The 25,554-nt window shown below is 48.0% G+C and overlaps 1 protein-coding gene across 1 annotated transcript; it reads right to left on the bottom strand.

Moving 5' to 3' along the window:
- Positions 1–1,847: 1,847 nt before the first annotated feature.
- Positions 1,848–23,607, bottom strand: gal3st3 (galactose-3-O-sulfotransferase 3). The gene is made up of 3 exons (XM_035149425.2): positions 23,406–23,607; positions 7,217–7,323; positions 1,848–6,396 (listed from the first exon to the last, which is right to left on the bottom strand). The coding sequence occupies exons 2-3, from the start codon at positions 7,297–7,299 to the stop codon at positions 5,103–5,105; spliced, it is 1,377 nt and encodes a 458-aa protein (XP_035005316.2). The 5' UTR covers positions 7,300–7,323; positions 23,406–23,607; the 3' UTR covers positions 1,848–5,102.
- Positions 23,608–25,554: the final 1,947 nt, after the last annotated feature.

The following is a 25,554-nucleotide window of genomic DNA, read 5'->3' as shown; positions in this document are numbered from 1 at the left end:
AGTTTCTCATTTCCAGTTATTTTCCCTAAAAACTCTCCGACTGTCTCCTTTGTCTTTTCTGTCTTGTGTCTCCGTCGTCTTCGGGTCCCAAAGAGCTGGAGCGTGAAACTGGAGCCTCAGATAAAAGCACTGGGTTATTGGGTTATCGAACGGGGGGGACAAGGAGCCGCTGGTGGTGCTGGTGGGCGGGGGAGGGGGGGGCCAGAGCGGGAGTCACAGATTTACAAAACAAATGAACGGTTACCAGAGAAGAGAGGAGGGGAGTAATCTGAGCGCTGCACTGCATTCACATTAAACAACTACACCCCCACCCAGACACACACACACACACACACACACACACACACACACACACACACACACACACACACACACACAGACACACACAACGTCTTGCCCTCAAGCAGCATGGAGCCGTCTTTCAATCCACATTCAAAGAGCGAGTCTTCAGGGACAGACAATAGCAGCACATGCATATATTTGGACATGTAATGAGGGCACAGCCCACCAATTAAGGAGGACTAGTGTGTGTGTGTGTCTGTGTGTGTGTGTGTGTGTGTGTGTCTGTGTGTGGGTCTGTGTGTGTGGACCACTAGTCGCGGCAGGGGATGGAGACGGAACCCAGCGGAGGGGAACCGACCCCATTCAGAGCTGGTAATCCAATTCTGAAAGCTGTCTTTCAAGAGGAGGAGGGTGTGTGTGTGTCTGTGTGTGTGTGTGTGTGTGTGTGTGTGTGTGTGTCTGTGTGTGTGTCTGTGTGTGTGTCTGTGTGTGTGTGGTGATCACAGCTTCGGATGTGTCCTTGATGGCGGCGAACTTGAACCTCAATCTGACCCTATTCTTCTGTGGAGGGGGCTCAGAGACAAAGCTCCATACTGTCCATAGGGGAACCCACTGTTTCTTACACCAACCTACACACACACACACACACACACAGACACACACCACAGGTGAGCTCAGCCTCTTATCTGTTTCTCTCTCTCTGCTTCAGGAACCTGTGAATAACCCCCACAGTGAGATGGAGAGTCTCACTGCTGCTGTATCTCCCAAAGTCAAGTCAAGCAATACAATCCTATTTTATTTCCTCAAACAACAAATACACTTCTGCTTCATTTCCATGATTTCCAACTTGTGTATTTATGCTTGAATTGTGCAGAACATATCTGGAGTAGAGTCTCGACGTCCTCCTGCACGATGAGAAGGTTTCTGACATTTTCACCCAATCACGGTGCAATCAAGGCAAAGCACTTGAGCACAATTCACCCGGAGCTCCCACCGCGCACTTCCACACAAATAACCCCAGTAGCTGCTGGAGAGGGCAGCAAGTGTGCGACACACAAAGACGTGGTTATAGAAATCATAACAACTGTGCGGAGGAGGCTTTAAACTGGACTTGGTGTCAGGTTGGTTTTTGTGGCGAGAAGGAAATTGTGTTTGTTAGAGTCCGACAGGCTTGTGTGTGTGTGTGTGTGAGTGTGTGTGTGTGTGTGTGTGTGTGTGAGTGTGTGTGTGTAGGCCTGTTCAAACCAAGCGATGCAGAGCTGTGTGTTGTCAGGGAGCTGAACGGGATCTCGCCTCAACACTCACATGCATAACAATCCCTAATGATTAGAGCCATTGGACAGAATATGAAAGATAATTATGAACATGGTCCCTTCACTAAAGGAACAGCAGCATGAAGACAGAGGCGTCATGTTAACACACTTCACTGTTTTCTGTGTGTGAAGCTATTTGTTCCTTCGAGGTCATTTCACACAACTGGTTTGTGTCCTCAGGAGAATAGAAACCTTTCAGAGTCAGAGAAGCAGCGTGGACATCACGTGGAGACAGAAACAGACACGTTCAGATCAGTTGAAAACATTCAGTCTTTATTCGTCACCTCCACCACCGTCACTGTAAAGCTGCTGTGGGCCCTCGCTCTGATTGTCTCCGGACATTTTATCCGAGCCCAGTCCCAGAATCACAGAAAACAATAAAAAGTCATTATTCTTAGTTCACAGATAAGTTCATAAACAGAGGATGGAAATAAATGATGAAGATGCAGCCACTCAATGACCCTGACACCGGGAGAAAGAAGCCCAGGTTCATGTTCCACTGAAGCAGAATTACAGAAGAGCTTTGCAACATCACTGGAAGAGAAGACGGAGCAGAGGAGGTGTTCTTCGTGTTACTGGCCCTCTGGCGTTTCCCGAGAGGAACGGCCGACCCTTCGCCGCGACGGGAGGACCGACTCGTACAATCAGCTCTTTGGCAGCCGGAGGAGAAACGGATCAGAAATGAGCAGATGAGGGGAAATAACGATTCTTCAGCTGGGTCATGGATCCACCTGCTCTGATCTACTACAGGAATGTGTGCAAGCATCAGTTTATGACTGTAACTCACGTACCGACAGTACATCTCAGCTGTAATATTAAATACGGTGAAAGGTTATGGATCAGTTGCAGGTTTCGTGGCAGAGCTTATGGAAATAGAATATATAAACCCGACAAACCAATACATTTGAAATCCCCTTCAAACAATCACATGGCTTCATGAAACAAAAGCTTTATTTAAAAAGATATTTTGATGTAAAACAATGAAATGGAAGTGAAATAAAAACGACCGTTTGTGTGAAAAGCAGCAACATGAAGCTGATTGTGAGAAGTAGTCAGAATATTCTGACTTACACATTGTTTGTGTTTACTCATCATGTTTTATTCATATTGAACGAGCTGTCGACATAAATCCTTAACGAAGGAAAAGAAATCTACAAAAACAGTGTTTTCTTATTTTACAGCAGATTCACAATTCAGCACTTTCATTCAACGCTGAGATGATTTAGTTTTTAACAACTGAACTCGAATGAATTAAAACCCAGTTGAGAATGAGCAGCAGCAGCAAAGCCACCATGTTCTTTGCTTTTCTTGCTGCCAACAAATCCCCTGAAAAGACGAAGAGCCACAAGCGACCGAGCGCAGTCCGCCGGGCGCTGCACCCAAACCCCTTCAGCTCCACTTCCACTGAGACACTTGGTGCAAAGACAGAAAACGTCGGACTTGTGGATGTGCACATTTGGTCCAGGGCTTCACATCGCTTACTGCAGGAGAGCGAATCTGATTCGTTAAAAACGAGTGAGACCTTTAAAGACGTCTTCAGCACAATACAGATTCCTCTTTGTTGGTCTTTTCATGGGCTTTGTTCAAATAAATAAAAAGCTTGATCCTTTACAGTGTAACGAGTTTTTACAGTGTACGTGTCTTCAGGCATCAGCAGACCTATCTGAACACAAGTCAAATAAATATGAACTGCTGTGCATCTCGTGCTTTTTAAAAGCAGAGGTTCAGATAAGCACACTTCAGAATTCAGATATTCACCGAGTCTTCCGACCACCGGCGCATGGAGTGGTTGGAAGATTCAGTTCAAGCGACTACGCTTGTTTCAATGTGCGGTTTTCAGAAGTGGTCTTTGTAGTTTTGCATTATGTAAAACACGTTTACCATTAATATTTCACGCTGTTGCCACATGCCTCGTTCCATCGCCTCATGTGCTGAACCTGTGACGACCTGCTTACTCGATGGAAAAGCACGAATTTCAACCAATGAGTCGTGAGAAATAACAGTTAAAAATAGGAACGGGGCTCTTTTAGTCCCGATAATAAATTATACATAGTTTAATAACTATTTGTTGGCATGGCAACAAATGGAAAATAAAATGGAACGACTCTCTCTCTCTCTCACACACTCTCACACACACCCAGACATCCTTCCCCCAGTTACTTAGCGGCGCCCTGCTGATCACTGGAGGAATAAAAGAACATAAATTACACATTAAATATGAGCAGAATGCATGAAAACAGAGACCGTCACCAACCCAGACCCGTCCTCCTGCGCTTCTGGGTTTGGAATGAGCGTCTTTCACCTGGTCCAAAGTGTCCTGCATGAACATGTAAGGCCGTGTAACCCCAGCACGTGGGCCATAGGAGGGCTGCGAGACGATTAACTATTCAAACACCCACAGCCTCCGAGTCTCTGTCCTGTCCAGTTGCTTTACGTTATCAGTGTGTGGTAAGGTGGCGCTGCTGGTAGCTCAGTAAGTCCTTTAGTGTCGAGCACGTAGACCTGGACATCTTATTGCAATAACACCCAAGATTCAAAATAAAACCCCACATAATAACACACAGGACGTGCTTTGGGCTGGTGAGGAGAGCTGGACTGACCCGGGGGGGGGACCAGCCGGGACGAGGGGACGGAGGAGGGGTAAGAGGTCGGGTTGGAAGGCTGCTGGGAGGAAACCAGAAGACAGACTCGTGTGTTGATGGTGGCCCAACTGACTAGCACACACTTTTAGGCTTACCGTTTTCTAAACTGGTTTTCTAACCTCCCATCCCTCCACTGCTTTGGGGTCTGGAGAAGAAGAGAAGACTTGTTTCTTGTGCTAATGGTTGGAGGTTGTCTCAGTGTCTGTCTCTTAGGATTCTCTCTGGAGACCTGACAGCTGATCCCTTTATGTCATTATGTCTCTCTCAAGGACTTCAAGTGGCATATGTGGGGGGGGGGAGAGAGAGAGACTGAAAGAGTTTGAATGAAAGTAAGTAACGTGATACTGTACCAGTGTGATACACACAAAGCCCACTCTGTGCCTCACAATAGGCCTGATATCACCACTTCTTTCTGAGTCCTGGCTGCACAGAACAGATCTGCTTCAAAAGAGCCACTTTCCCCCCGAACCCCCCGAACCCCTCTCCCATCGCTCGGCCTGCAGAGGTGTGCAGCTGAGCCCGGTCCAGTGTGGGTTTCTCCCGCCCTTTGTCTGCCAGCGCTGATTTGCTTTCACAGACCAGAGAGGGGAAGGATTCAAGTTCAGGTCCAGATGGGTCTCGTTCCCCTTTCCCTCCTGTTTCCTCTTTTATTGTTTTATCCCAAATGCTGCGTTGAAGGAACAGGAGAGACACAGATTCAAGAGCAACCCAGACTTTTCCCAAGCATGCCCGTGTTTCCAAACCCCCCCACCAACATCCACCCAACAGCCAATCACGGTCTCGTGGATCAGGGCAGAACAATGCAGTGTGTTGGGCTCCCATCATTATATTCAAGTCTCTGTTTTCCCAACTATGAGGTCTGGATCTATGAGGATTTAGACCCTAACTTAGTGGTCTGACTTTGAGATCCTGCAGCAGGCTTCGAGGTGGCCATGGGCCGAGTCCCTAGAGGACCTGGAGCTGCAGCCGGCTGTGGACTGCGATGCCGAGGCAGGGCCGTGCGTATGGGCTGCTGGAGGGTGTGTGACTGCTGCTGAGGCCGGAGCTGGTAGACTCGGCGGTAGCGCAGCGACTGGGAGCGTAGGAGAACCCGTGTGTACTGGATCTCTGGCAAGATGAGCTTGAGGCAGAGCTCCTGGGCCTGACTCGAGAACCCACTGCTGAGATTCATCGGTAGGTCGTAGCCCACAATGTCGACCTTTCCACTAGGCTGCCACGGTCGAAGTTCCTTGTTTTTGATCTGTGCTGCCGACCGAAGTGGCATCCGGTCACCAAAGCAGCTTCTCATCAGCCTCTCCTGGGCTCGCCGGAGGAGTCGCACCTCCCTAGCCACGCAGGCTGGGCCTAGGGCTGACAGCTGGCGCCACAGGGAGGCGTTAAAGTGGTCATAGAGACGTGCATCTAAGGAATTCCAGGCACGGATCTTTGCAGGAAGTCCCGGTGTCAGGCTCCGCTTTGAGCTCGGCGTCCTCATGTTGAGCTTGACATAGAGGATGTCGTCGAGATCCCAGGAGAGGAGATGACGAAGGAGAACCAGCGATTCATCAAAGTACTCAGCGATCAACACCAGGGAGAAAACTCTGTCCACCTCTGCCACAAAGGACCGCGCATATGCCACATCTGTTGTCGGCCGGTCCTTGTCTCCGCCCAAGTCGAAGGTCAAGGAGTTGCGTGCGTACATGGAGTCTTTTTCATCAGCGCGGTAGTAACGCCAGGGCTCCTCTAAGAACGCCTCCAGGGAGCCGTTGGGGACCCTCTTGAAGCTCTGACAGTGCTGGTTGTAGTAACTGAACAGGGACTCGAACATGTGGCCGGGCTCCCTCAGTATTGTGACATATATGGTGTCGTTGGGCATCAGGCGTTGCAGCTCTGCCTTGTTGAAGCGCATGTGGCTGGTGATGATATTTGGAGGCAGCGTGTGCGGATGCACAAAGTGAGAGGTGAAGGAGCGTGGGTAGCAGAACTGGTGGCTGCAGGCCTGCACGGGCAACGCCGCCGTCAGGTTGTTGCGCTCGGCAAAGCGGAACAGCAGGTTCTGCATGGTGGTGCTGGCCGTTTTGTGGGTCTTGAGGAAGGCCACATTGGTGTGTTTGGGTTTCAGGCCTGCGGCAGGGTGGGACTGGATGGCAGGACAACCGAGGTGGAAGGCCTCCATGGTCCTGGAGGAAAAAGAAGAACATGTAATGCTTTAGTTGATGCTTCAGAAGGAGGAGGAGCTACTTCAGCTGAAATCATGACATTAGAGACAGAACTGCAGAGACACTGGACACACAGAGACGGTGCTGTAAATTAAAGGAGAGTGGGGGGGCAGTGGAGACTGTGTCTTTTAAACGTGACCAGATCTTATGTTACGTGTGCAAACCATCGACTAAATCAAGATGGACGACGTGTCTCCACTTGGAGTCTGCACAGCAGCTACCAGTGTGACAACAACTACTTAAAATGTGTTTGTAAATATGTCCCATCCACTAACATGGTGGAGGCAGGACCACCAGGGCCCCACTAACGTCATGCATCTGTATATACAGTCTCTATAATTATGTATTTACATCTTGTTGCTGTATCCAGAACAGGATCCCTGTAGTGAAGCTGTAATGAATATTCATGACAGAGATGTTCTACAGCAGAAACAGCTTCATCCCACATGTGGTCCTGCTGCACCACGATCCTCTGCAGTTCTACAGCAGCAGCTCCCGAGGCACATTTTGAAAAGATGTGGGAACAATGTGTGAAAAGTGGAGGAAGTGGGAGGAGTCTGAGAAGAGGTTGTCAAAGATCTGTGTTCCCTGCACTTTTATAATTGGTCTCTCCCCCATGTGAGTGTATAATGAGCCAGTCCGGCTTTTACAGAGGACTAGATTTGCCATAGTTAAGATTTTTCCGTGTATTTATTCCAGATGGGCTCACACTATATAAATATATATATATTATAGTGTGAGTGCTTGTTTGCATACGTGTGGGTGTGTTTCAGTCACTCACCAGCTGAAGTGGCCCCCATGGTGCAGCAGGAGACTGACAGTACTGATGGCCACGAAGACCAGGAATATCTTCCTCTGCGACATCTCGCCTTCAGCGCGTCACTGGGCCTGTGGGAGGCGGAGAGGAGAAGAGCGAGAGTGAGTCGAGCGGAGGACGCCAGCGAAGGTAGAGAAGGTAAAGAACGAGGGCAGGTGGAGGCGTAATGACAGAGCAAAATGAGAATGAGGTGGAAGGAGAGCGCCGGTGAAAACAGGCTACGGGGAATTATGAAACGAGAGGGAGGTACAGGGGGAGGCGATCAGAGGACGTGGGAATGAGGAATGAGCGGAAAGGGAGAAAAGGGAGGAGAGAGGAAGAGTGAGAGACGAACATGATGAGGAGGATTTATTCAGAAAATAATTGCTGGTATCCATTAGCAGGAGGGAAGCATGACGTGGCTCGGTCGCTCTGCAGTGACACAGCGAGTGACACCTTCAGTACCGGCCACCGCTGTGAGTCACTGCTGCACACTGTTAGAGTCTCTGGGCTCAAACCCTGGACAGATGGTCGGCCCGTCCTCAACCAGGGGACACTTCACGGTGAGCGGGACAAACTCCACATGTCACTTGACCCTCGCTGCTGCAAAGGAACCTGGAGGGAGTCCAAGCATCTCACTTGCATAACAATGGCCGACGTCCCCCCCGTTGATCACCTCGTCCTGTTGTCATCGTCGTCACGTGGATTCGGAACCAGCGCCTCTGCCCTGCTCGTCGGACCACGACTGAATCTTCACAAGAAAAGTCAACTCTGTGCTTTTGCTCTTTCTAAACCAAAATCCACACAGTTCCCATCGCCGAGCTTTCCCTGTGCAGTAGTGGAGTGCCTTGCTTTAGGGCAACTCGACAGACTTTGAAGGGAGGAAGGTCATCACTTATTCATAACCCCCCGATGCACTCAGCCATTCTGGGCCTCACACCCAAATCTCTGGTGTACAGCAGAGTTTGGGTCTGTGGACACGTCTTCCACACTGATGGACGTCGGAGGGACGCACTGCGTCTGCAAGGCCAACGAGCCGATGCATGAAGCGGACGATCATCATCATCCGCTCGTTTGCTGATTGTTTGAAAATATCCTGAAATGATCTAATTGATGCAATAAAAACTGCAGATGCAAAAAAAGAAAAATGGTTTTAGCTCATTTGAGAATCTGAAACCAGATCACAAGTAACTTACATACAACTGTTACCAGGGAAACAGAAAACTCAGTAACGAGGCAAGAAACAGGAATTGGAGTTTTCCATGAGGCAGCACAAGCAATTGTCCAACTTTATTTTTCAAAGCTATTTCAGAGGCGCACACAGACGCACACAGACACACACAGACACACACAGACGCACACAGACACACACAGACACACACAGACGCACACAGACACACACAGACCACACAGACACACAGACACGGCTTAGTGTTCTTCTTTCATAAGCTGCATGATGAAATTGTTTTCTGGGCTTAAGAGAAGGATTCAGCTCCGTTTAGCAGAGGAAGACGTCAGAAAACAACTCACAGCTATTTTAAGGTTGAGGAAAGGTCACTTCATCCTCTTTAATAAATGAAATGTTGTTGGTTTGGATATGATTCCTCTCTTTTCATTGTACAGCCTCAGTAACCGGAGACACTGGACGTGTGAACATTTCATTTGAGCAACTTAACCATCAGATGATCTGAACGGTCGTCATCGCTTATTAAATCTGATCCCAGTAATTAGATGTGACAACCAAAATGATAAAAGATGCAAATTGAAACCAACCGGCACTCACACCAAGATAACAGTCCCGTGTGAGAGCAACATTTAAATCTTCCCCTTCGTGCTGAGCAAACACTGAACCACTTCTTTTTGAGCCTGTGTTCAACTTCACATTGAGTTTTGTGGAAATCCGTTCAGCAGGTAATAGAATAAAACAAAGATTTATTGTAACTATCGCAGCTTCTTGCTCAAACATCTTTATATTCTTTCATGAAATGGAACCGGATGAACTTTTCATTGCTTCTCTAAGAAAACGTCACCTTTTCCCGGCCGGTTAATTAGATTTCAGTTCGAGTGGCTTCTTCCGCTCGAGGTCGAGTCCTGTTCGCATCAGACAAAGTCAAATGAAGCAAATCTCAGAAAGACAAACCGACGCACAACGATTCAGGGAGAGGTCGGCGTCGGCAAAGTGCGGCTGATGAGAGGCCGACGTCTGCAGCACGAGGAGGGTGTTTCATGTGTGTGTGTCTGTGTCTGTGTGTGTGTGTGTCTGTGTGTGTGTGTGTGGGGGTGGAGGTAGATCGTGTGTCACACAGAGTTAATAAGAAAGGGATTTAAGTGGCTTTCAGTCGACTGACATGACCTCTCCGTCTTCTCCCTGCACCGACGCTGCGGCCTCGTTAATTAACCAGGTCTGATTGGGATCGCCGCAGACGAGAGGACACCAGATCCCCCGGTTAGCGGACGAGCATTCAGAAAGAGGCGGTGGGGGGGCAGGCAGCAGAAGAGATACCCGTCTTGTTGGTACATCGATTGAATGATTAAATGAGGGCTAATCCACGAGGAGGCGGGTCATGTAGAGGATTTCCACACAGAACGATGAGGATTAAAACAGAAGAACCTGCTGTGAGGAGGAGGAGGAGGAGAGCGACTCCTTCCTCTCACGGACGATTTTACATTTGACATCGTGGTCACTCAAAGATTTTAAATTAAGAGCGTTCACTGGCTCATTCTGGATGTTTCGCTCTTCACGGAGGCAAAAGGCCGTGATCTCAGCTGGTTGCCGTGGTAACACGTTGTGCTTAGCATAGTGTGGGATTGAGATGAAGTGTTTTGATCAGGAAGATATTGGAGAATATCTAATTGTGGAGAGTCCGTCTCTCTTCACTTTATTTAATGTGACCAGTCGTGTTTCTCGTATGAATTTAAGCTGCACGATGAATCGTACTAAACGATCTTCTGTTTCTTCAGAACCGTGAAGACCTAGTTTAAGCTTAAATTTCACTATTATACTTCTGCACTGATCTGATGACCTTTGACCTTTCTCCTCTGGGACTTTTACAGCTCGAACGATGTGTGAGGTTTCATACTAATAACACACACACACACACTTTAGAGTTTGACCCCCCTCATGCCTATATATGTGTACATATGTGATGCATCCTAAGCCGCCAACACACCAGTAGCTTATGCACATATATGAACACGCAGTCACGCAGCTGTTCGGAGCACCGTCACCGGGGCGACGACCCAAAGAGCAGCCATCGGTGACAGGATGTCTGTTGCCGCGGGAAACCAAGGGCAAAACACACTGTGCCGTCTGACACTGTGACTGGGTGATGTGAACAATGTCCTGGAGGGAGCACTAGCATGAGCGCTGCCCTGCCGCCGTGAACCAGCGCTGAGGCGTCTGCTGAGGTGGAGATCACGGGTTCAAGGGTCACATCCCAGAATTCACTACATCTACCTCCACATATCTCACATCGCTGTGGTTTCTGTACGTGGTGAGACATCTGCCTCAGCTTCATTAAATCAAAGTGGATTCATGTATTTTTTAATGAAAATGACATTAAATGGGTAATTCAACACTTTCTTATCACCTTTTTAATAAGTTTAGGGACTAAAAGACTAACTATATAAATGTTGAAAATGCCAAATCTACTACTAAAGTGCTTCACTGAAGTACAAATGTTAACCATTAAACAAATGTGGGAAAGTAGCCATCAGTTTCCATGTAAGTGAACCTTACTTTAAGGTTTTATCAATATATATATTAACATAATCAGCAGAGAACGACTCCACAGAAAACACTGTAATTAATCTACTTTATTCCTCCTCATGAAACCTGCTGCGTCGTTCACACGTGAGAGGCGAACTCCAGAGAAAGACTCAATACTGCTGGAGTTCAACTCAACAACTAAAGATCTGGCTCTAGTGGACTTACTGGTTTCATAAGGGAACTGTGGGCCCTTCCAGTTCAGGGAACATGACTGAAGGTGAATCGCAGGGCGAAGCACAAACAGCAGACGAACAGAAAACTTTCTGCATCTTTGGACAGAATGTGTTTTTCAGGCCTGTGGAGGCGATCGAACGTCCTCCTGAAAAGTCCTTGAGCCGAACCCTGGATTCCTGCGGCTGTGCAGGTCTGACTCATCAGGAATCCACAGACATGTGCTTATTATGGACAAACTGCACGAGGGGACATGCTGGAGACGCAGAGACGGGGACAACTGGAGCGGCTGCGGAGCCGAGAATGTGACAGCTGCAGCCGACAGAACCTTGACTGGCTCACATCTGCAGCTGCTCAAGGACAAAGATGTGTTTGTCCTGGTTTGAGACTGAAGTGAAGAGTGAAACGCTTAAAACTTTTAATGTGGATAAATCATTATGGGCGTGTGTGTGTGTGTGTGTGTGTGCGTGTGTGTGTGTGTGTGTGCGTGTGTGTGTGTGTGTTAGGTTGTTTTGGGCTATCTATGAAATCTATTTTCCAGGAAGACTGCTTACGTCTGAGTCTTTATCTCTGAAATCCCCAAAATCAATCTGAGATATGAGGCTTGAAATTATTTTCCACAGTGTTGCACCTCCCCTCCCGCCCCCCCGCTGCTCCACCCGTCCACTTCACGCCGCCTGGTGAAACCACAGACCCTCCCTCACGGAGGGCTGCAGATACTGGGAGGTGAAGATAGAGGCTCCTCTGTCGCACTGTCAAATCAGCGTGTAATGAATTCATCACAAGAGATATTTGTTCCTAACTTCTCACTTGATTGGATGAGTACACTGAGTACATCAGTGAATACAGAGAAATGCTCGGCGTGCGCTTGAAGGAGATGAAAATAACAGTTTAACTCGAGCGCTGGAAACATTGGAGCCACCTTGAATGCACCTTTGTCTAATTGACTCTGAAATCACGTTCCGCCTCATTGCTGTTCTGGAGGAGGAACAGATATAACTGTCACTTACTGTTTATCTGTCTTCTAATTTCTCAATGAAGTTCACCACAGCTGCTTTCAGACACTTGAACCGATCCTGAGGTTCTGTACGTGACAGAGTGTCTCCGGACATGTTCCTGAACCTGTCCTGCAGCCCTCTGGTCAAATGGATCATTTTAGGTCGCGTAGGTTAATTCAGTTTTTAAGCGTCTATTTGTTATTTGACTCTAATCCACATAATCAAACTCACGACGAAGAGGAAAAGTCGGAGAATCAACAGATTCAGGGCAGGAACCTTAAAAAAACTCCTAAATCTTGTAATATTAGTTAAGATATTTCACTTCGGACTCAATTTTCTGGACATTTTAGTAAATTCATGTATGAAATCAGCTTCTGTGTGTTTTCTCATCTTCTCCTTTCTCTTCTGCTGAATCTATTTCATGGCCTCGGGCTGATAACAACCAGCTTTATTAAAATATAAAGGAAGGTAAATAGAGGAAAGAACCGAGGCGGTGATCAGACCGACAACAAACTCTGCTCCTGCTCCTTTCAGAAGAGCAACGGGCGTCCCGACGGAGCGGGGCTGTAACAGAGGGATTCAAAAAACCTCAGCGTCATCGTGCAAATACAAGGTTTTGCTGCAGTGCATTAAACCATCAGGTGGCACAATGTGGTAAAGTTCAGCTTCTGTTTGGAACGATGGCGTCAGAAGATCAGATAAATGGCTCCGAGACAAACTTGTAAGTCTTGTAACTGTACGACTCAACGCTCAGATTGTATCTGATCTTTGAATCAATAATCTGTATGGAGCAATACAGAGATGTGATGGATACATGGGTTTTAAAAGGTTGGCAATATTTTACACCCTCGCTCACCAAGGTAAAGAAAGTGTCAAACTGTTCCAGGATCTGAACGTTGATCCGGATCCACTTCAAACTTTAATCACTTCTTCACTGCATCATGCCCCACCCCTCCATAAAATATTATTGTTCACTAGTTTTGTCGTAATCCTGCTAGAAAATACAATGAAAAGCAATAATCCTCTTGACAGAGATAATAACTATAATGAAAACCTCAAATCTAAACAAATGCTTTGTTTATTCTGTAAAATAAAAGTTTTAATATCCATAAACACAGATTCCGACGCGTCTCTGAAAGGCTCATATTGTCCAGTTGTTTAGTTTAAACTTTATCAACACCGGCAGTTTGGGTTTCTTGAAAATCCCTAAATTGATCGTTTATTGATTTATTTCTCGTCTCGTCCGTATTCGGACTCGACCGGTTTCTGAACTCCGGACGACGACAGAACAAAGAAGCCGTTTCCTGACATCAGATCACAAAAGGTTGAATTATTTATCAGCAGAGAAGCGACTGAGAGCAGCGTTCGGTGTTTGTGAATCCAACATGTCGGAGGAGCCTCAGATCATCACAGCTTCTGTCTCAAGACTTTCTCTCTTTCCCTTATCGCTCTCCCTCCAATCCTCAGTACTTTAATCTGAACTGCAGCCTTCCTCCTCCTCCTCCTCCTCCTCCTCATCACTGTATCCTTACACTAAAGGCAGTGCAGCCTCTCTGACCAGCGTCCCTAAGGTGCTCTGTAAGCATCTGCCCCACCCTGTTCCTGGACCTGTTAGAGACGTGATCCAATCCCAGCACACGTCTGTCTGAGAACATGTATGTTAGTGTGTGTGTGTGCAGCTGTGTGTGTGTGTGTGTGTGTGTGTGTGTGTGTGTGTGTGTGTGTGTGTGTGTGTGTGTGTGTGTGTGTGTGGATCATTACTTGTCTGCAGGGGAGACTCTCTGCGGACCCCTGATACAGGCTTCATCTCCCCCTAAATGACCCCCCAGAGAGAGGGATGAGAGCACGGCGGAGAGGGGGGCAGGGGAGTGGAGGAGGGAGGGAGGACGAAAAGATGAGATTGGACAAGTAGGAGAAGGTGGAAGGAGAAAGTGAAGAGAGCCGGAGATTGATTGGCACAATCAACATCTTGCACTTGCACTTATTGAAGAACGTCTCTAGACGACTTCTTCTACCCGGAGACTCTTAGACGAGAGACAGGACACAGCAGCAGAGAGAATTGTCCCTCTGGACAAGTGACAAATGACAAGAACACGCTCTGTTTTCTGTCTGTGCACATAAACACGACGTCGGCGGTTTGATCCCCACACTGGGTTGTGTGTGTTTGGTGTCAGTGGCAGAGATGTGATAACGACGGACTGAAAGCAGCGGCTAAGGATGAAGCAAAGTGTACAACACATACTAGTGGAACATTATCAATATCCCATAATATCAGATTATCACATTAACTAAAAGGTCCATAAACGTGGCCACTTACACGTCAACACCCGTAAGTTCAATGCAGCGTCGGTGTCTAAGCTGCTGAAGGAAAGAAGGTAAACAGACGATTCATCCTCCGAGAGTCAATGGAAAGATGAAGAACTTCTAATTCCAATGCTGTGAACATGTTGCTGTGGAGATGACGTTTCCCTTTCTGGAGGAGGACACTCCTCCACACAGAAGAACAACGCAGGCGACCACTTCAGTTCTCCAGAAATGAACCAGAGGTTTGTAGCGTGCTCGTCTCTGGTGCCAGCGGAGAATCCAAAGATTCAGATCCCAAGCAGCCGTGACAGACCAGAGGTTGCTGTTCCCTTTGTTTGGTGTCTCCCTCCCTCCTCTTTATTCATCTCCTGCTCAGGGAACTCAATGTGCTCCTGCTCCTCAGCTGTTCATTTACATAAGACGCAGGCCTCCTCCTTGCCAAATTAATTTGATGTTCCGAGGCAAAGCCCTAAAGCAGCTCCGCTAGATGGACTCACTGATTTCTTAGCCGGCCCGCGGCGCTCACATCAGCCCGGGCTCACACACACCGGGACAGGGGAGCAACTGTGGGTTTTCCACAAAGCCCCCGTGCCGCTCGGGGGGGCGGAGGAATCCAGCAGGTCTCCTCTTTGTGCTCCTGGTTTGTTGGACCAGTTTATTCTGCTGCAGTGTTTTCTCCTTCTCACCAAAGAGGAAGGTCCCACTTCATCAGCATGTCAAACAAGCAACATCTATGAATTCCTGAGTAACCCCCCCTCCACCTCGCTCTGCACCCCCCACCAACCCGGCGAGCTTTGATTCTGCCAGAAAACCCAAAGAGCCGCCTGCACGCCGCAATTAGGCGTCAGCCACGTCCCGACTGGAGACAGATGGGACATTAAAGGCTCCTCAGCACCACAGCAGATTATGCACGAGCTTGTTTAAAGAGCTCGTCGGCTTTCATCAGCTCCACGAGGTGGACGGACGGAGAGGGAGGCCTGCGGTGAATACAGAGAACAGGACTTTATGGAAACAAGGTAGAGACGTACGAGGCTGCGATGGAGGCGAGGACGCCCTGTGCTTCTCATCACTAGACAGGAAATGTTGTTGCACACCTGTAGTTTGAGGGAGACTGAACAATGTCCACTGAACAGACGTCATCACGCTGAACTCTGACCCCGGCTTCACACCCACTCTGCTGCATTTACAAACACAACCAACGCTAATGAACCGATGAGCCCCCATCGTGCAGGCAGCAATACGATCAACGCTGGATCCATGCAACTTCAAAATCCCTGCAAGCGAGTACGTCTCCCTCGAGAAGGCGGCGTCCTCATCCAGACCAATTATGACCGGGTCAAATGGGCTTAATTGGGCGTCGAGTTTGTTGATTATCAGCAGAGTGAATCACCACATCTGTCAAACTGACAGAGGAGAACTCCCTGTGAATCTGGTTGGGTCTGCAGCGATAATGGAGAAATTAAAAAAAAAAGCAAATAAGCCATAATATTGTGGTTGGTGTTTTAAGATAAGGAGTAATTAGTGAGAGGAAGAGAGGAAGTCCAGGTTTCATTCGACCACCGAGGACGGGAGGTGAATATTAATCAAAAGCTACAAACATTCTCCTGAAATCCAGTTGCTCCGCACTTCTCTCAGAACATCACCGTGGAAGAAAAGGAATTTCTCAGGAAGATCTAGAGAATCGGTCAGATCCTTCCAACCAGGGCAGCTTCAGCATCTTGACCTTTCACCCTGAAACCTCATCACCTCACCTCTGAGTGACAGACTGATCAGATGTTTGAAGAGCGGTGACAGCAGCTGATCATTTACCTGCAGGCCCTGAGGGACTCCACAGAGGAGCAGTCATTGTTCAGAAGCTCAAACACATCCACAGCTCCACCTGAACGTATCCTCTGAGGAACGCCTCGGGAACAGAGCTTCATTTTATTTGAAACTTCACATCTTACACATGATAAATGTCTTGTCTTCTTATTCTGCTTGATATTCAAAGGACTTCTGGACATAGAAGGTGTTAACAAGCGGGTTGTCCTCACTGACATCTTGGACCAGTGGACTGCACCACCTAGTGCCGTGCTTGAGGCTAAACTTCCTCCAGGACCAGTAAAGGATTCATCCACGATACGAGGCTGATGATGATCAGATGTAGAAAGAAAGAAATGATAATAAACTTAGTTAGTTCATCACTGTTACGGTGAAAGTGTATTCAGATTTTATTACTTCATTAAAACTACCAATACCACAATTTAAATATATTCTGCTGCTAATAAAATGAATGCATTCATAAAAATACACAAGAATAAAATGACTCTCTTGAGTAGATTATTAATGTGGTTGGATTAACATGATTGTACTCGTGCTATAGTGCAGAAGAAGTCTGAAGAGATTCAAGAGGAATCCATTCAAGCTACTGGAATTATCAGGATATAATCTGGAGTCATCCTGTCAGAGGACAGAACTCATACTTTATACAGAACTCAGATTTGAAAACTGATTTATGAATCTGATTTCAGCTGCGTGGTCCCTTTGCTGTGGAGATGACGGGCGGCCCCGTTGTGAGTTCACACCCATGTGGCTGTAATGGCTCAGAGGCTCAGCTCAGAGGTCAGAGGAGAACTGCACTGGGGGGGGGGCGACTGTCACTTCCGGACCGGAGCAAAGCAGAATCGAAACGACGGACTCAAAGATTCCAGATTCTCCACAGAGCGTCAGCCCCGCTTTGTGCCGGGCGATGCCTCCGGATCGGCCGCCGCTCTGAGCGCAGCGGCAGAGACGGAACAATTATCCACAATGGAACAATAAACACGCTGTTCTCACAAGTTCCTCATTCTAAACATGTGAAAAGCAGATGGCGAGCTGCCTGGTGCCGCGGAGAGGGAGCGGGAGCAGGAGCAGCACAACCAGACCAAAGGTCGTGTGACCGCTCATCGTCTGCCTCAGGCTCATGTTGACGTTTGATATCCCACCATGATACGAGTTTTTCTTTAAACATAATTTGTGCCGACACTGCTTGGACCACACGGCGCCCTGTGCACCACACACACACACACTGGTGTGAATAAGTGATTAATAAAGGCCGAGTGCACGAGCAGACCTCAAAGCCACAGGAACACACTCTGCCCCCGAGGGTCCGGGCCTCTGCAGGAAACACCTCCAGCACTTCAGAGGCTCGTTAAGTTCTGCTCATGAGACCGAACCTCGTCTCAGGCAGAGTGAGAGGAAAGGGAAAGAAAGGAAACGGCCGAGAAACTGATGTTGGTATTAATGCTTTAGAAAGGCCTTTCAGCGTTTTCACCTTTTCAGCCATTGAACGAGCAACACAACGCAACGCAACACAACACAACGCAACGCAACGCACTGCAAGCAAATCTGTTTGAATCCATTTTACCAGCTCAACATGGAGACAAGAGAAACACGTTCCTCGTGTGCGGAGCTTCTTTAAAGTGCTCAACCCTTCACAGAGCTCCGAGCTGCAGCCGGAGCTGAAAGCAGATATTCTCTTCACAGTATCTGGTGTCTGGATTATTTTGTGGGACTGATTCTATAGATAACGTATCGAATGGCTCGGTGTTACGGACTCTGGACCTGATAGCCGACGCGGTGTGTCCTTACTGACCGGGCTCATTTGTTCGGTTTGGTTTGATGTGGCTTTCTGTGCCGCCTTGCTTTCCTCAGGGGGGGGTGGTGTTCTCTCAGGGTTCATGGGAACAGCACCACAAAAACCCAACTGTCCATCAGACCTGGGATCCGGAGGAGGACGCGTCGACAGCTGCATCGGAACCCAGTTCATGTCAGAAGCTGAATAAGTGTGAGATTAATTCACTGTAATCCCACTTATATAAAAACTCTGATCTGATTATCTTCATCAGAACAAGTGACATAATCCAGCAGCTCTGTGTCCCGTCCAGGTTCTGGAGCCGTCAGCAGAGAGAGTTCCACCAGCACTGGAAACAGTATCCTCTGAGAAATCCACGCAAATGTCCAAAACACACAATGTCCCATTGAGCTGGATCCGCCCCCTGATCCGGGTCCAGATCCAAATCGGTTCCTTGGGTCCCGCCCACAGACTCTGTATGACACGCCTTCTGGATTCAGGCTTTAAAATGAAGTTCTCAGGTGATTCGTGTGTTTCAGCCGCTGCTTCTTTGTTCCTACGTTAAATACAATCACCTACTTCCTCCTCCTCCGCATGGTTTCCAGGTCAAATAAATGAGTGAATCTATATTTTGATTTACAGTTAATATTACTGTAATATTCTGAATCAGGGTTGTGACGGACAGAGCTCTTCTAAAGACCCAGCCTCCCACTCTGTGGAACAGCCAGGTATGTTGGCAGACGGCCATCCTGAGGGTGGATTCGCCAGGTAAGAGAGGAAATGCATCTGCTCCAGTGCAGATCATGTGTAACGTGCACATTGTGCACTCGCCTCTGTAGGTGCGTATCACTGCCTTGACAATGCAGCCTCCAAGTGAGAGTGAAACGCTGCACCGCCGACTTCAGACCAGCTCGTGGTTGTTCAATCACACGATCTCCTTCTACTGCCTGAAGATGCCAAACAGAAGATGCTGACCACAGCTCGATCCACGTGCGCTCCGACGAGAGGAAACCACGTGAAGACACTTCGACCTGAATCCGCCTCCAGTGGGACGTTAGCAATTCAAAGACCTGCATCATATCGTTTTCTGCCCTGTTGCAATTAATAGTCAGATTCCAAAGCTTTGAAAATAGCAAAAACTGAAATATAGGTTTTTCTTGGTGACTCATCAGCTTCATAGTGAGCGACTCTGAAGGACCGTGGCCCGACAGTCCCCGGGTAGAAACACCTTCACTCACTCGAGACTGGATCCTAACTGCACACACTCAAACATCTCATCCTTTCACCAGGACCCATCCAGGACCTGATGTACAGCAACATGTCCACGGCTCCCTTCTGACCCAGACTTCCATCTGCTCTGGGATCTGTCCAGTAGTTTTTGCGTAATCCTGCTGACTAACAGACCAACGCGGCGGTGTGACCGACCACAACAACAGCCGGACCGAGCTAGTTCTCAGTATTAATAATGAATAAAGCGTTCTGTGTTGCGTGGAGGCCCCGTACCGGACTCTGCTATAATCTAATCCTGCGCAGCCCGTTTTAATCCAGGGTCGGATGGAATCTGGCTGTCGGACATCAGCAAGTAGATGAAAACGTTCGCACCGCGGGCCGCTCGCTGGAGCCGGGCCCGAGACATCCCTCGTCCATCTGTCTTCATCTGGCACCAGGCGTAACCACGGAGAGCACCACAACAGAAGCCCTTTTAATTTTTAACAAGGGATAAAGAGCAAATAGATTTTCATCATTCGAAAACATTTTCAAAGCCATAGGTCGCTCGTTAATATTCAGGAGCGAGTCGCCGCTGGTCTGATTCCTCCGGGGGCTGATGGGGGTCAATCCTGACTCAAGGATCACAGGCAAAGAGGATGAGGGGTCATTTCTAAATGTGTACACTCCCTGGAAGTATCACCTCATGTCTGAAGTATGGAAGAGTCACATCAGTTCCCTGAAGCCACGAGGAGGACACATCCATCATTACACACACACACACACACACACACACACACACACACACACACACACACACACACACACACTAAACCTTTGGTGTGGTGACATTAGAGAGGAATACGTTAGAGTGATTCTCTAAGAAGATGAATTCAAGTTAATGTGTCTTCAGAAGTCACAAGTGTGTGTGTGTGTGTGTGTGTGTGTGTGTGTGTGTGTGTGTGTGTGTGTGTGTGTGTGTTGCCAGGGTTAAACCAAGAGAAGCATTAATCTCACATGGGCTCATATCCACACACACACACACACACACACACACACACACACACACACACACACACGAGCCGAGATGCCCACAAGTAAATTTGTAATCACAAGTCGCTCTAATCACTCAGGGTCTTAAACACCAGCTTTGACCTCGACTAATACAGAAGGAGACGACCTCGGGCCGAAGACATCACATCGTCCTGCCCCGTCACACAGAGCGGGGACAACACGTGGGAGTCTGAGCTTTGTGTTACTTCACTGCCACGTTCACTCAGAGCTCTGCTGCTTCTCCTGATTCCACTGCTCCACTTCAGGAGGTTAGAAAGGAACCAAACACTTGCAAATTAGGAGAAAATCGACTTTGACGACACAAGCGCTGCGAAAAGTCACAACAAATGCAAAAACAAGCTATTATGCTGCGAATTGCAATAACGAGTACGGAAATGTTTCATGACCAGAAAAGTGATGAACCTGGTTGTAGGAATATACGAGGAGAAAAACTTATATAGCTTGAGAAATAAAAATGATTGGTTCCATTCCAAAGTCAGGAGGTTAGGAAGTTAGGAAGCAGTGAAGCTCCTTTCCTTTCATAAAGGATGGTTCAGTGTTTCCTCTGCTAAAGGAGACAAGTTAGGAAGCAGTGAGGCTCCTTTCCTCATCATTTAGAATATTCCAACAGCTCTTATTTTGGCGGACGCTGAAATAGTTCCAGGTCATTTCACTCAGGTCAGAAGGTTCCTAAGCAGCTACACCACGAGTTTGGAGCAGCAAAGGATCATGGGAGTTATCTTCTCCACCATTGTTGATGAAAATCGACCTGATGCGACATGTTTCCTTCGTCATAAGGCGACCGAGGTGAATCTGTGAGCTGGAACATTGTTGGAGACATTTGGATCATGTTAGTTCACAAGTCAACATCTTTAAATAGGTGACGCTGTTTTTAGACTTTATAATTGTCCCGTAATTTAACTTCAATTTGACATTTGAACAGTTTTCTATTCATTTCAATGACAGAAATGTAAAATCTCTATTTTATTCAGTAGACAGATTTGACTCCTTTATATCAAGCCAGTAGAAAAAGCTGCTACTCACATGGTTACAGCCTCTTTGGCACTTTCCACACTGACCTGCGTGATCTCAATGTTTGACTTTCGGTCCCCAGCAGCCTGACGCCGACTGGGACCATCACAGAACCTGATGTTACGAGTGTCTCCCAGTGAAGCAGTAAACCGAGCTGCTGCTGCTGCTTTGGCCCGGGGCCTGAAAACGACCGTCTTCAGGGGCTGGAGCAGCGAGCGGCCACAGAGCCGTACATCATCGTCTCACTTTGAGTAAACTCCCCGAGCGCCGCTCTCTAAAGGGCAGCACAGTCTAAAAGACTCTCGTGATGAGCTTTAACTATTCCAGACACCGCAACACTCTTCATCACACTGATTCCTCATGTGTGTGTGTCTGTTTGTGTGCGTGTCTCTCCCCCACTTCAGCTCCATTGTTATTCCCTGCATTGCTCTCGTCCACACAGGGGCCACACATTCATCACTCAGCCCGCTGCCTTTCTTGTGGACATGCCAGGAAAAAAACGAGCAGAAAGAGAAAGGACCCTATTCAGGTCTGTGCTTGTAAATGACCTGCCGCAAAAAAGGTTTATTAAATCTCCTCCCCTCCCTTCTTTAACCTACTTCCTGAAGACACAGAGGAGACGAGGGACAGACGCCAAGAGAGACGGACAGAGTTCAGACGGGAGATTAACGGAGAGAAAGATGTTGACGAGCAGCGTTAAAGCATCAAGGTCGTCTTTAGTCCTCAAACTGAGCTACAGAGGGATGGGCAACAATACAACATCAATACTTATCCAATACAATTTTCACCAATAAAAACACAACAAAGTCCATCTATATATCTATATCTATATTATATATATATATCTATACACACATCTCATGAGTAACAAAGCACATTGACAAATTAACGTTTAAACCCTTCATGAGCAGAGGGAGAAGATGTGTTGTTGTACAGGTCTTTTGTGCAGATGTCTTCACCACCTACAGGACTTGTGTGTGTTTGTCTCCTGATTATTTGCTTCTCATTCATTTGTGTCCCTCAGTTTCCTGCAGTCGTTTAAATGATGTCTCCACGTTGTCTGACCAGATTCAATCTGCACTTAGTGAATGTTTTGACACAATAAAAGAGGAACACTATTAGTTTGTGCTGGAAGAGGACCCCCATGTGCAAAGTGCGGTGGGTGTTGCATGCTCCACAGATCTACTCACATTTTCAACTTCACTGAACATGCCTGTGGCTTTTAACACAATTCTCCATATTGTATTTAATGTTCCTGGTGCATGTTTGGGTCCAATCTGTGTATGTGGACGTGGTTTGTAATCAGAAGGACTGAAACGTGGACAGAACAGCCCGGGTCACATCGAACTGATGTTGCAACAACAAGCCTGGCAAATAAAAATGTCAAATACTTACGAGCCAGTTCAACATCCAACTAGAAACCAACTGAGCTCGTGAGACCATCAGAAGAACATCTACATCCAGGATGAAGAGTTGGTTCTGAATCTGTCTCCTGCGTCCGTCCCTTCAGTGTCGTGTCCACACTGCGTCCATCTGAGGGGACAGGTGAAATCTACCATCCCGACATGCCACGGGGCTGGAGGGGAGCATCACGATACCCCCCCCCCTCATCCCTCATCATCCTCACACACACACACACACACACACGACGCATGTTCCAGGACATAAACAACAACAGAATCCTCCAGGAGGAACAAATGTGAAATGTGGGCCACATCAGATTAGATTTTGTTGCTGGATGAAATCATTCCGCCTCGCATCTGCTTTAGTGGCCACACGCACGTACACACACACGCACACACGCACGTCTGCCTGTGAATACATCTTCCTGAGAAAGTGTCACCACCATAAATCCAGTCGTGCTAAAGCGGAAAACGGCGCCGCGGTCCGTGCGTAATCGTCCTGGCACAACCCGCGTGTGAGTGCGTGTGAGTGCGTGTCTTTGCACCAGACGTGTCCCACATGTCCGCCGCTCTGCGCCGCGAGGGGTTCGAACCCCGCTCGGACGGACATGGGGACACCACACAATGGGAGCACGCTGTCACCCACCTTTGTCATCTCGGAGCTGCGGCGCGATGTGATTTCTCCCTGTGACGGACTCCGCGTGCCCGCTGCTCTTCTCTCCTCCGTCTCCTCCGTCTCCTCCTTCAATGTTCAGGAGAGCCTCTGGTCCTCCTCCTCTTCCTCCTGCTCCCCGCCTACAGCTGTGTGTGTGCGTGTGAGTGGGGGTGTTCAGGTGTTGCAGTCACCGCTCCGCCGTCCGTCTGTCAACAGAGGCTCCTCTCCCCCTCTCTCTCTCCCCCTCTCCCCCTCTCTCTCCTTCAGTAGCCAATCGCGCGCGTTTGTGCCTGTGATGCGTAACGCTGGGCCGGCATGTGACACACACACACACACACACACACTTCTGTTTTAGGAGGACCCCCAACCCTTATTAACCTGTTTGTTATAGATGTCAGTCATTATTAATTCCTCATCCTTTTCTCAGACTTGTGAATGAATGAGTGAATCATTTGTTCATTTGTTAACATATGAACACAGATTCTGGATGGATCTGTTAGACTGGGGGCCGTTCCCATGTTCCTCCTCTTTCAGCTTCTCCCTGATCTTCAGGATAAAATCACCAGTGAAGCTCATTTGAATTTGAACTGAAAGCTGATAGGACCCTGATATGTAAATGTGTAGCACACAGGGGCACGCTCAGTGGGTTGTGGGCCCCGGGCTCATGGGGGCTCCCTCATGCATTATTGAGACCCCCCCCCCCTTGGGGGTGAAATAAGGACAAAAACAGGTTTGACCCTGCAGGACACTAGTGGTGCTGATATCAGCCAGTTGGTCATTTCAGTCAGAATCGAACCCTCTCCTGTGACCTCCTGCTTCTGTCAAATCGTCCGTCTACTACATGGTCACATGACCTCTTCTGCTGCTCGAGCGCTTCGTCCCCCACGTCAACAAACGTCCTTCTGGACACTTTGCTCAAACGGCTGCTGTTGACTTCCTTCAGCCGGCTGAAGGCTGCATGATGTCATCACACGGACTCTGACTTAGTGTGAGTAAAGGTGGTAGGTTTAACCGGGTGGTAGGTTTAACCAGGTGGTAGGTTTAACCAGGTGGTAGGTTTAACCGGTGGTAACCCACGGTAACATCAACCAGTGGTTTGTCAGCTGCCTTTGAAAATGTCTCCAGCCTTGGTTCCAGTCAGAGGAGCAGGGGGTGGAGCCTGACACTGGACGCCCACCTGTACCTGCACCCATTGGACACTGCTAGCTGTCAATCACACAGTGTCCTGAGATCATAAACCTCTCTGGAAAATGTTCTCTGACGTTACAAATCACGTAAACTTCTGAAGTTACATGTCCATTGTGGTGGAGTCGCCCTCTGCTGGTCATTTGAATTCCGCACTGGCTTAACTCTCCGTCCATTTTCTCCACAGTCCATGACTTTGCCCGTTGGAATGTAATTCTGCCGGGACGCTCCTTCAGAAGCTTCACACCACGGCAGATTGTCTCCGGTTCAAACCTCTGTTGGATTTAATCCCCTCACATCTCGGCCCATATTTCCTGTCAGCTCGACACAGCACAATAAAAGCGCCGGCCAATTCTATTATGGTTTTATCTCTTACAATATTGTGTAGTGCTAGAGACTCATTTACATTTATAGTGACTCTACTCTATATACTGCAGTTTAATGCCCCCCCCCTTCTGTAGGTTGTTGTAAAGGGATTCACAGAGTTACTCCTGCTCTTCGTCCTACTTTCTTCTTCTCTTCGTTCAGTTCCAGACTTTAGAGCTCGTGACCCTTTGTGCTTTCGGACTTTTTGCTGTTCTTTGTGTTTCCTGTTCTAAACCTGAATGTTTCCCCGTGTGGCTGAGGAGGATCCCGGCTCATAGAGACACTGAGTATTAATCCAGATTCTGTGTAGATTTAATGAGATCTTGTGTAAATCCACACTTCAGCTTATTGCCCCCTCCTCCTGGGTCATTAGTCCTCAGAGGCTGTGATTGGTCAACACTGTCTCTTCTTCCTATTGATCCTCTCTGCATAGTTTGTCCGTCGCTTGTTAAACTGCCCGCTGGCAAAATTATTCATTGTTCAAGCTTGTTTGTGGGTCAGCAACAATACACAACACCTCCCTGCTGAACAGACACAATCGGCCAGGGGACGGTTTGATTGATGAGATGCTTCGTTGTGTTGTGTTCTG

The sequence above is a fragment of the Hippoglossus stenolepis genome, chromosome 23 (assembly GCF_022539355.2).
Source record: "Hippoglossus stenolepis isolate QCI-W04-F060 chromosome 23, HSTE1.2, whole genome shotgun sequence".
In the NCBI taxonomy this organism is placed as follows: Eukaryota; Metazoa; Chordata; class Actinopteri; order Pleuronectiformes; family Pleuronectidae; genus Hippoglossus; species Hippoglossus stenolepis.
The sequence above is the reverse complement of the archived record's forward strand: the minus strand, read 5'-3'. Positions and strand labels throughout refer to the sequence as shown.

Coding starts and splice junctions, on each gene's coding strand:
- gal3st3 (XM_035149425.2), bottom strand. CDS start 7,299: ATGTCGCAGAGGAAGATATTCCTGGTCTTCGTGGCCATCAGTACTGTC. Junction 6,397..7,216: donor CATGGGGGCCACTTCAGCTG/GTGAGTGACTGA, acceptor TTTTTCCTCCAG/GACCATGGAGGCCTTCCACC.